At 36.8% G+C, this 12,715-nt stretch overlaps 1 protein-coding gene across 1 annotated transcript in view; it reads right to left on the bottom strand.

Annotated features, from left to right (window-relative positions):
* Positions 1 to 2,093: 2,093 nt before the first annotated feature.
* The window catches only part of LOC131077318 (plant UBX domain-containing protein 4), a 31,241-nt gene continuing 20,619 nt past the window's right edge, over positions 2,094 to 12,715 (bottom strand). The window contains exons 2-4 of the mRNA XM_058014788.2: positions 3,275 to 3,563; positions 2,994 to 3,089; positions 2,094 to 2,705 (exon numbers count right to left, since the gene is read on the bottom strand). Coding sequence (XP_057870771.1) covers positions 2,328 to 2,705; positions 2,994 to 3,089; positions 3,275 to 3,563 — 763 coding nt within the window. The 3' untranslated portion in view covers positions 2,094 to 2,327. The remainder of the gene's footprint in view (positions 2,706 to 2,993; positions 3,090 to 3,274; positions 3,564 to 12,715) is intronic.

Consider the following 12,715-nt stretch of genomic DNA (forward strand, 5'->3'; position numbering starts at 1 on the left):
ATATCTCTAGTAGTTTGAACCTGAATGGATGACATAACCAAGAAACATTCCATTATCCTCACCAATTCGCTCAAACAATTGAACTAAAACCTTTCAATACCTTATTTACTTTTTTTGCTGCCTTCAGCAAACTCATGTCGATAATGGTTATTGTTATAGCCTTTTGAAAGGTGTCATGCATTACTACCCAGAGTATTGATTCAAGATCACAATATCATGTTTATTGGTTGTTGAAATCACTCTTAGAGCAAAATCTTCAATTTGGTTTTTATATGGATTTGGATTTAAACAAAATTATCAAGAATGGGATGAGCACTGAGTTTGGGCACCTGTGATGATGTGCTCAACTCCCTTGAGGGATGAGGATAAGGCCCCCCAATTGTGACCTAACTTTGATCAATACAGAAAAAAGAAAGTTGACAATCAGAGAAATATCCGCCATCTTTGTTGAGAGTAGAACATCTCACACTCCCTCCACATAACCCCCATCTTATATTAGAAAATTTTGAGAAATATAAATTTGACAGTGACATTTTTTGCATAATAGTGAATGCAATCAAACACAAAAATTCTACTTGACTGTAAGATCAGAAATATTATGGGATCCATCTAGAAAACATTAGACATGTTGGATTCTTACTCTATTTATCATCGTCTCCATGAAGGAAACAAATCTGCTAATGCATTAACTAATTAGTAATCATGCAATTGAACACACATCATCATGAAAGGAAAATCACATGGGCAGGGATAAGAGAAGAAAATTTGGACCATGAACATCCTCAAAATCGCACTTAAATACTTTGCACCTTTGGATTTTGTAATATGATGCCTTCATACCCAAGAAAGCCATTTGGATCTTGTGTAGATATTCCTACTTATAGTAGCTGAAGTGAATGCAATTTCTGAAATTTTAATATATGGGAGCAAACCCATAGTCTGCATTTATGGATTCTATTTTATTCTTTGAATTGCAGAACAAAATGCTAAATAATGGTGCAGTTGTACAGCTTTCAAAGATTATTTTTGAGAAATAAAGATGTACTTAAGATCTACTCCAGCAGACCATCCATCCAAAACCATCTACAGACTTTTACTTAGGTACCTTTCAAAAGACTTGTATTTTAGGAATTGAGGGTGGTAGTGAAGATTATATTCCACATTGTTGATCTTTAGCACTCATAGCTGTTATAAAAAATTGCTTTTGGATGAAAGTGTAAAATAATTCACCCACAAAATGTTTTTAGATCGCATTCACAAAGAGATGACAAGGAGAAGGAGAGAATTGTCTCTAAACATGGATTATAGACAAGTCAAATACGGTATAAAAGTAATAAATAGAAACAACTTACAAATATCCACTTGCACAAGTACATTAGCACAACATCTTCGCATTGCATTGATATGAATATCTCTATTTCAATTGCTAATAATAGAGAGAATTAACTCACCTTTGTAAAGGTGACTAACTTTCTAGAACAAAAAGAACCGGGATGTATAATAAAACAATTATGTATACATATTATAGAAGACATTTTAATGTGCACTTTGTTCATCCAACCTAACTGCGGATTCATTCAAGCAAGGAAAGAATCAGTTAGGTGAGATAAGTTTCTGAGTTTCCGAAAGAAAAAAAACACTCTAAAAATGCCCTCTTAAGCGAAGGCTAAATAAGCTGCTTTAAGTAAACAAGAATTAGGAGCGTAAGGCAGTTCCAAATGGATAAAAATTAGCCATTCTCTGAAAATTCAGTAGCTGAACAGTAAATTATATTCCCGAGTTCATATGAATATTAATTTGTAGGAAAGGAACTGAAAGCTAAGGAAGCAGAACATAGCTATCTCGTCTCTTACAAGTTGAATGAATATGGTAATGGGTGAAAAATGTATTACAGCAAATATGATGCATAACACAGCAATGACTAACATACAAATTCTACAAATACAAATCTGAAAGAATCTAAAAACATTATATACCTTAGAATACAGCTTACAACTGAATAAGAGATTATTTTATTGTTGGGCTATATCCGTATAGAAAATTATATCTTCCATGGTTTAAAACCTCTTAGTAGTAGGCATTGCCACAGGGGGTATTGAAGTTGAGTATTAAATATAATAAAAGAAGAAATCAGTTCAACCGTCTTAAAATTTGAAAATGACAAAATTGGTGTACATATCAGCATAAAAATATTTCACCAACATTTACAATAACTCTTACTATTTAAAGGATTCAATAACCATGGCCTACTAAACCATTGTCCCATTCTTACTCCAGGTTTCCTAAAAACATATAAGTGATGTGTCATCATTAGCCTGTCAATAAAGCTAAAGTTTTTGCAGCACAACTGAATTGATTAACCCTGCTTGTTCTATTGTCTGCATTGGATCATTCAATGGCTTTGGAGGAAAACCCATCGCTTGGAGTTGATAAGTTGAGCTACCTCCTGGCCTTGCAGCATCAATAAATGCCCGAATATCAGCAATTGTGTGATGGTAATTGAAGCGAGCTACCATGCGTGTCCCATCAGACAAGCGAAGCTGAATAGATGTGGATGGCTTAGAATCATCTACTGTAAGACCACGCAATGGCTGACTGCTATCTGGCTGTGATCTTGAAGGTATACTGGGTGCAGGGACTGGTGAGCTGGAAGCACCCAATGTCCTGCCGACACCTTGAAAAGGTGTATAAGCTTGTTCTTGAACCTGCATGCCTCTTTTTTGTTATATGACATTAATGAAAAAAAAAACCTCGTCTGATGCATATGAAGCAAGATAAGGACCTAAAGAATGACAAATATTACAGGGAACAAAGACCACAAGGTCCTTTACAACCATCTTTAAAAACACGAAGCATTGATATTCATGCAAGTAAAGAATTGAAATCAAAAAGCCATGCAAGATAAAATCAGTGAGCAATAAAATATCAACCCCAAATTTCAATCTTGAAAAAAATAGCATGTGTTTGGAAAATTCCAGGTAAGTAAAACATACAGGACAGTCTCCTTCTCTCCTTATCAGATTCACATGTACAGGAACCCTCCTATCTGCTGGCTCCAACTCCTTAGGACATTCAGATTTCTTAATACTCTGCAGGGAAATATTTTCAGGCCTGTTAAGAAACAGTTTTCATTTTAAACTCAAGTTTTTCAATCACATTGAGAATGGTTTCAATATAGCCAAAACGTTATCATTACAGATACCTTAAGTGTTATTAATTAATATTGGGCTATTTAATAGGAAGTTTATTTTCCATTATATGAATCAGTGCATACCTCCAGGAATGGTCCATTCTCAGGGTCATCAAGCCTCCGCAAAGGACCATCACCAACAGTAAATCCATTCCTCCAAAAAGTAATGTTGTGTACAATAGGCTCTGGTGGTCTGGGAGCACTTGGGACAGTCTCTCCTGAAAGCAACCTCCCAACACCGCTGAAGACTCTTGAGCTCGATGATGGTCGAAGTTGATCAGGAGGCACTTCTGTAGCTCCAACCCTTCTAGCCCCATCAAAAATGCTATCAACGTCATTACTTCCTTTCGATGGATCCTGTACAAGCATGCCACTGCCCAAGGATTCCAACAGATTATACTCCAAATATGATGTTATAAGGTAATATACTAAAAACAATTAATTGGTCATATGATATTGAATGAAACATTAAAATTGGTAAACGCTTGGTCATTTAAGTTTGGTGTTTTATAAATGAAGTTAACTAAACCCAGATAAATTATAAATATCACCTTCTTTGTATTAATTGAAATATAATCATAAACAAAAATGTAAGAGTAAATACAACAGTAAACTATCAACTATCAGATTTTTGTACCCAAAATAGACTAAATGCAAAAGCTGAGAAATAGAATCTAGAAGTAAATAATGTTGTGAGGAAATACTCGCGAAATCTCGTGGGTTAAACCCTATTTCTTGAGAAAAACTCATCAGGAATTACAAATTTGATTCGCAACTTCTATTTTTTTGGCCATGAGACAGGATGCGCCAAGGTTTTCATCTGGTTTTTTAGCGCGAATAAAAATAAAATATGATTATATGAATGAATCTGCAGCAAGACCTGGGAAATAAAAACTGAGAAAAAGGGTGAGAAAAACATTTTTGATGTAAATCTGATGATGGTGATAATTTTGGAGAGGGGGGTGGGCTAAATGGTTCTTTGAAAGTTTCAGCTTTTTAGCATCAATAAGAACCCAGTATTTGGCCTAGACACCTCTTCAGGAGACAAGATCTGAAGATGGGAGCACCTGTAAGTAACAGACACTATCTGAGCGCTAGTCTCAGATGCTTTTCAGTATGACATTGGTTTATGTCACTTTTGCAGTCTGGAACTGGTGTCTATGTATCCCAAAGCCTTGAAACTTTCTGCAAATGTTGTCCTCTATATCTAGATCCCTATTTCACCTATAACACCTCTAGAAACTTCTCAAAAAACCTTATTTTGATTCTTGAATGTCCAAATATCTGAAGGGGAGAAAATTTGAGGTTTGGCTATTTAGGAGACTGCATCAGTCAATCCCCTAGGTGGTATGTTTCAACCTCAACCATAGCCTTGATAAGGATTTGAATGTGTACTTACTATGTGAGGTGTTTGTGGTGTGTGTAAGATGTTACAATTACCAAAGGAGATATATTGCTTTGGTGGTGTGCTTGTGCAATATCACAAATATGTTAGTAAAAAGATTAAGAAGGACTGAATCTACAACAGGGCTTTTGAAGAGGATATCTGGGCAAGTGCAACAATGGAAGGTTTGGTGTACAGGATTTGGAATGGGAATCTTAGAGAGTGTATGAGAGGAATAGGAGTAAAATCTGAAATTTCAAGGATAGATTTTAGGGGTTTGATAAGACATAGGATTGTGACAAATGTAGGCCAAGAAATAGGCAAAAGGAACCATAGACATGTCTACAAGGATGCGCACTAAAATGAGTGCAAATGCATAAGGTGGAGATTATGAAGTAGGCAATGCGCAACTTTATAATGTAATAAATGATATTGCATTTGAAATAAGCCCAAACCAATGCTTTTTTTTTTCTCTGTTGTGAAGATAACATCGGAAATCATTCTAGCAACCCACCAGTATTTGGAGCATGAATCATAGGTGTGTGAATAATTGACCTCTTTCAGCTTAGCACCAAGGACTAGAGAGTGTCCATTCTATCAAAAGACATTTGGGGCCCAATTCCAACCTCATCCCTTTAGAGTGTCACAAGGTTTTGCATTCAACAAGACTTGATCCTTGGTGGGCTCTTTTTTGAGCCATTCAACTTCAAAGGCAACCTAAAATTCAAACCAATGTTTTAAGTTTTCAACTGAGCACCAATGCAGAAACAGCTAGTATTCTCTGCTAGAAAAATCAAGCACATCTAAACCAATGAGCTTAGACACAATTAAGATAAAGTGCATGCAATCACCTGTCACTGGTTGGATGTTACCTACAGCTAATATTAAAATATTTTTTAAAGAATAACATTGTTCAAGGCCACACGTGTGTATATATATATAGAGAGAGAGAGAGAGGACCGGGGTTGGGGGGGGGGGGGGTGGCGGAGGTTGTTTTTGAATTGTGGGATGATTGTATCATAGTTAAAAAAACCCACCAATTACTCACAAAACTCACTACTACTTGGAGACTCTGTTTGACTCTTGTGTAACTCATCAATTACCGAGTGCTACTCATAAAACTCTGATCTGACTGTTACAGGTGCTTATTTCTGCCATCCCATCATTTTAAATTTCTGTTATTCCTTGTCAAAAGCCCCTCTTCGAATGCTACTCCTGCTGTTCTGGTACAGAATATGCCTCTTTATGCATTTGGAAGACTGAAACAACTGCCTTTGTTCTGCTAGTTGCTGCTGTAACTGCTTTTATTCTGCTGTTAACTGTTGTAAAGGATAAATTGATGTGAAATAACAGTCAGTTCAGCTTCTATATATAGCACTTTTGCTCATAACCTGATCAGGTTGGCCATAATTCTGCCCTCCTACAGCTAGCTCAGCCCTCTAAAAAAGCTTCTTCTTTTTCTCTTTTGAAAATTCACAGTAGTGTAACAATTTGATATGTATTGAACTCAAATTTTCATTTATGGTGTGTACTTAACTCTAATTTTGATCTCTATATGAAGGAATTCCCTAAATATGTAAGTTCAGTAATATGCATGTTTTTGATGAATATTTTAAAAAATTTATATGTTTTTAACTTTTTTAATGTTTGGAAAATTTGCCAAGTTATTGTCCAAGTTTTTGCCCAGTCTGATTGTTAAAAAAAAAATGGGTCAGCCAAGTTAGTTATTGTCAAGCCCAAGTTTTCAACTATGGATTGCATTACACTGGTCTAGATTCTATAAAAAGCCTGCCCAAAAAAAGATCAAGACACCTTTTGGAAACAATAAACATACTAAATCTGCTGTTACAGTAAAATCACATCTGCAAGAAAAATTCCATTGCATTAAGCCTTCTATGAGTAGCTACAAGCGATAAGAATCCTATCATGTAATTTACTAATTTATTTGTACAAAGCTTCTAGACCAGCCATTTCAAAACATGCTAACCTAATTCCACAACTTGCAAGAAATGATTTTGGCAAGATGTAATGTCCCCACTTCGAAATATAATTTTTTAATAAATAATAATAAAATTAAGATAAAAAAGAACAAAAAAAAATTAAAATTAAAATATAATTAAAATTTGATTTAAGTTAATGAATGGTCAAAAGGCATGAAATGATAAGTTGTGACTCCCCCAATATGAGGTATAAAAGGGAGAAGAGAACTCGTTTGAAGGGGCGATGATTTGGAATTCAGAAGTGCAGATCTGATTGTGAAAGGTTGTGTCCCTTTCAAAGGGCAGAAATAATGAAGAGTTGCACTCTTTCAAAGGGTTGTAATGGTGAAAGGGTGTCTCTTGCCAAAGGGCATACATGATGAAGAGGTGTGACCTCTCTCTCACATTGTGAGATATAAAGGAAGGGAATCAAAAGCATCCAGTGACATCACCATGGATCAAATCAGATCAGAACTATTATTAAGTTACAGGCAGTAACATCCTTGTTCTTGGTGGTATGCATGGGGATGTGCTTAATATGTATGCTTGATATATGAAGCCTGATAATGTTCTTATGCAGAATTTAATAGTAATATTAATAAAGACTGCAATGTGTATGACAGTCATACTCAATTTCATATACATTCATAGTACAACAAGATATTGACATATTTACAGTCCCAAGCTCTTAGACAGTTCTAATTCCTTTTTCCTGAGGAGTGGTGTGATGCTGTTAGGGAGAGGCAGAGTAAAACCAACTCATGATAGTGAGCCCCAAGGGTGAAAGAACTCGTGATCCTGAAATCTGGGCTGCAGGCCCCAAGGGCGAATGGACTGAGGTTCCAGTAATCTGGGCTGCATTAGGGAGATGGTATCATCGCACCTTAGACAAGCAAGTCTCCAATCCAGGATTAGAAATTATAAGGGGATCAAGATTAGGCCTGAATAAGGACAATGCCTAACTGAACTATGAGCAACCCTCGTCATTAATTCATAATTACTGTAATGTATGTTTACCTTCGGGAATTGGCAGCCTATAAATAGGGTACATTACACAAGATGAAAACTTTATCAAGACAACATTCAGGCCAAATAGTTCTTCAAAACCAGCGTAAGCACCCTAACTATACTATTGCAAGAAATGAGGGGTCTGCATATGAAATATTCAAGAACATATTTAACATGAGTTGTGCTATTAAGCAATCAAAATTTACAAAGCCTGATTCTGGATGTCAAGTACAATTCATATGGAAACAAATATCATTAAATATTTAGTTAAACATCTTTTTCCATAAGACAGTTCACACATGGACCCATCTCTCATCATCTTGAGTATTACACTTGGCATTCATTGCTTAAGATAATACTCGCAATGGTCAAGCATTCGGATTGGAATTTACATTGGAATTCACACATTGACATTTCTAGATGTCAAATACAATTCTTATAGAAACAAATGTTGCTAAATATTAAGTTAATCTTCTTTCGACATGAAACAACCTCTTGGAGCTTGGAAACAGGTGAAACTTGAGAGCACCACTAGGCATTCATTGTGTAACTGTAAGGCAATGCTCACAGTGGTGAAGAATGGAGATGGAAACTAATAGAGAGAATAATTGATAGACATCTGTCAACCAAATGGTTGAGCAGTTTCAGGAATTTGTTCTTAAAACAGAAACTTTTGCAACAGCCCTGTTTTGGTGTTCTAAGTAGACATAATTGAGAGGAAGTTGTCTTTGTTTGATAAAGGGACTGCTAGTCTTTAAGGGAGCTAACATATATTTAGAGAGATGGATGAATAAAAGACATAGACTTTAATTGTGTATTCTACAGACTCCTAACCACTGCTGTTCACTAGGCTGCTCTTGGCAAATTTCTGTTAACTGTATACTTTATCTTTAGAACATAACAACTGTTAATTCTTTACTACATGTTTTAAACTGGGTTGATATAAGAGAGTGCTGCAGTTGACATAGTAGTAGGTTTTGGGCTGTACTAGTTGATATCAGAGCATCCAAGGATACTAGGAGTAGAGAACTTTGGGACAACCTTAGCTATTATTAAGGAGGGCATTGAATAACTGAGAGGAGAGTTATGACAATGGCTATGGATGTAGAAGTGGAGTTGTTACATAATATGACACAGAGGATAACCAAGTTGGAACACAAACTAAGACAAAGGAAGAGGCAGAAGCAGACAAAAGTTAAGTAACAAAGGTTGCAAAAATTGGAAGTTTCAATTGGAGGAATTATGGTGGATGTTGGAGCAATACAAGTCATGCAATAAAAAATTAAAGAAGAAAACCAAAAATAATGGTAAAGATAAAAAAAAAGAAAAGAAAAGAAGACTTAAAGCAAAGGCATTCAAGGGTAGTGAGATGATGAAAGAGATTGGTGAGAATAAATACTTGCCTTCTGAGAAAGAGCTGTTATAGAGAGAATAGACCAAGTCTATGATTAGCCAAAGGATAGAACTGCTATAACAGAGAAAGACGAACTCCCCTGAAGAGTTGGTAAAATTATCAGTGGATGGAAGGCCCTTATATATGCTCTGCAAAGAGTTTGAAAGGTAGAAAATAGTTGATACTTGGAACTTTGTTTCTAATAGGATAAATCTGCATTACCCCAAACAGAATTTGACGTAAATAAAGAGGATGAGTGGGATAAAGATGTTGAGCAGTGTTCCCCTGAAAAAAGAAAAAGTATTGATGATTATCATGGAAGATGAAAAGATTTAGAAGACTGAACAAAAGGATGCAGCCTATCAATAAAAGTTTCCCAAGATATTGCAGCTCTGAAAGCAGTCTGCATTAGAGATGAAGCAGCAGCAAGGAAGGAGAACGAAGAGACTTCCTTGATAGACAAATAGTATGAATGAAAATGGCTATGAAGAGCCAACAATTAGTGGAAATCAAGCTAGTAATGGTGGAGATGAAAAAGTTCCATAAAGAAGGATGGCATTGTGAATTATGAATGTGAAGGGCATAATATTGTGAGAATGCCAGAAACTAACATGCCAGCAAAAATAGATGGAAAGGAAAATGGTCTCTTAATAGTCTGAAATAAGGCAACATGCCATAGGAAAGATACAAGCTGAAAAGGAGGCATAACGTAGAGAGAAGAGAAGCATCTACAGGAATTCTTTGTTCCTTTAACTTTAAAGTTTATCAGGTGCAATAGAGATCAATAAGGCAAAAGAGGGAGCCTTCAAGAATGAACTATTTGAAGAGCTTATAATGGCTGGAGAAGTAGAGTTAAAAGAAATTTGAAAAGCTCTTAGAAATGGTGAAGCTGTTAGAATAATAATTCTTTATAATGTTAATGGTCAATACCATAATTAATGTGTCTACAGTATCAGGTAGATAGATGTAGGTGTTATAATTAATGTCTACAGTATATTTGTAACCTCCATATATTGTAACTTTTTCCTCAGTTAATGAATGAAGTATTTTTACCAGTGAATCTAAATCTTTCACATGGTATCAGAGCCTAGGGATTTTGCGTCAATCTACCACTAAAATTGCGAAAAAAAAATTTTAAAGGAAAAAAATCGAGGGTTTCCTGTTTTCTGATTTTCGCGAGTCTTTCTCATGAAAAATTGAAACCCTATTCTACAAATTCGTGGGGTTTTTTGCTGAGAAAAAAAAGGAGGTTTTTTGGCAATTTTCGTGATTGAAAAATTGCGATTTTTGCTCTTTGTCGACGCATTTTTTTTGGAAATCGCAATTTTTTTGTGTTTTTTGGGAGCTGCGAATTTCTCCTCACGATTTTCACTTTGTCGCGATTTTTTGAGCTATTTTCTGCCGCGATTTTTCGCATGTTTGCAGTCGCGCAAAGATCAAACGTCGAGCTTTTTGTGAGGCCCATGATTTTTAATCACGCCAGCTTCTGGGTTTTCTGATCTTTGCGACCCGCAAATTTTTTTCTGCAAACATGATTTTATCTATACGTGACTAGGGTTTCTCTACAAAATCCAGCTTCTAGGGTTTCATTTCTTGGGTCTGCAAAAAAATTTCACAAGTTCTGCATTTTCGGCTAGGGTTTCCACCCTTCATTTCAAGTTGAAATTTTTTTCAATTGCAGAATCCTTGTGGGTTTTTCGAGATCTGATATGGGTTGCCTTCGGATTTTTCTGGATGCATTGTTTTCCGTGCCTTGGTTTTTGAACCCGCGGATTTGACCCTTCAGTCAAAAAATTATCCTGATTACAAATTCCTTGTGGAATTTTTGAGAACTTTTTGCCTCAAAAACCATGTTAGGTTTCACCTTTTGCCTCAAAACCCAACTTGCAAAACTTGTTTTCATCTGCTGAACTCGTGCCTTCACCAGTTCGACCTCAGGGTACGTGATGGCATCTCTGACAAACATTATGCTCAAAAGCAGCCAGAAGTTCAACAACCACAACTACAACACTTGGAAGCAGTGAATGTTAACAATTTTTGAGTATTGTTGTCTTGATGCAATTGTTCTGGGCACATCTCAACATCCAACCACTGCCGAAAAAGATCAGGACAAATGGGATGAGCGCAATCGGGAAGCAGTTATGCTCACTAAACTCTCTGTCACTGATGAGCAGCTACCTCAAGTACTGTCCGGCAAAACTACGAAGGAGATATGGGATCATTTGAAGAGTCTCCATGAAACCTCTGACAAGAGCAAAGCATTCTTTCTGAATAATATGCTTTTTTCGATTATGATGGACGAGAGGACACCTTTGCAAGATCACTTGACCAAGATCAAGGATATCCATGACCAACTTGAGGCGATTGGTCGCACAATGGAGGAAGAGGACATGGTCATCATCACTCTGAATATCACTTCCACTAACGTCGATTTGAAGTTTTCCAATCTTTGTAACAAGCTTTTACAGCAAGATCGGTGGCGCCAGCAGTTTGGAAGCCATACTAGTTCCACCTCCACCGAGCAAGCATTCTCTGCCAAATCTTCTGCTAAGAAAAAAGGGAAGGCTCAATCTTCTTAGCCAAAAGGCTCTGGTTCTTCTCAGGACAGCAAGAAGAAGAAGAACGTTCGGTGCAATTGTTGTCATAAGTTTGGTCACATGAAGGCCAAGTGTCGAATTCGATTGGCTTCTAAACAAAAGAAGCAGGGAGGGTCTCAACAAAAAGCAAATGTCACCAAACACTCTGAGCAGAAAGAATCTACTTTCTATGCTTTTATGGCCAAGAGAACAGCAGATCCAGTACACTCTTCTACTTGGTATATTGATTTAGGGGCTTCGCGGCATTTTACTCATCGTCGGGATTGGTTCAAGAAATTTGAACCATTCTCGGATTCAATAATCTTCGGAGGAGAAGAGTACATAGTTGCTGGTAAGGGCATTGTCCAGATTCACTCAGGAGGTAGAAATCTAACTTTTTTATGTCTACTATGTTCCAAGCATGGAACATAATCTCCTCTCTGTCAGTCAGATCATGAGGCATTCTCCTCAATTAGATGAGGTCTTCAGTTCGTCCATTTGCAGCATTGTTGATAGGGAGACTCGTACTACCATCGCTATGGGACTTGAGGATCATGGTTTGTATAGGCTTGTTGATTCCGACGATTCTTAGGAGCACGCTCTGGTTGCTTAGAGTACATCCATCAAAACACTTTGGCATTAGCGTTATGGGCACTCAAACGTGCACTATCTCTCTCAGTTATATCGAGAGGGGTTGGTTGCTGGTCTACTTGAGATCCAACCTCAAAATCATGGAGTTTGTGCAGCCTGTCAAGCTGGGAAGCAGCATCGGACACCATTCTCGGATGGTGATTCTTGGCGAGCCTCCAAGGTCCTTTAGTTGGTTCACACTGATGTATGTGGGCCAATGAATACACCTTTTGTTACTAGTTGCAGGTACTTCTTGTTATTTGTTGACGATTTCAGTTGTAAAATGTGGGTGTATTTTCTGAAAAATAAATCAAATGTGTTCAGTACATTTCAGCAGCTTAAGGCCTTAGTTGAGAAAGAATTTGGTTCTTAGATTGTCACTCTAAGGTCAGATAATGGAGGGGAGTTTTGTTCCAATGACTTCTCTACATTTTGTGCTACACATGGCATTAAACGCCAACTCACCACACCATACACTCCTCAATAGAATGGTGTCGTTGAACGTAGGAATCGCACCACTACTAAAATGGCTCATTCTACGATAAAAACATAGAA

The sequence above is a fragment of the Cryptomeria japonica genome, chromosome 6 (assembly GCF_030272615.1).
Source record: "Cryptomeria japonica chromosome 6, Sugi_1.0, whole genome shotgun sequence".
Lineage (NCBI taxonomy): Eukaryota > Viridiplantae > Streptophyta > Pinopsida > Cupressales > Cupressaceae > Cryptomeria > Cryptomeria japonica.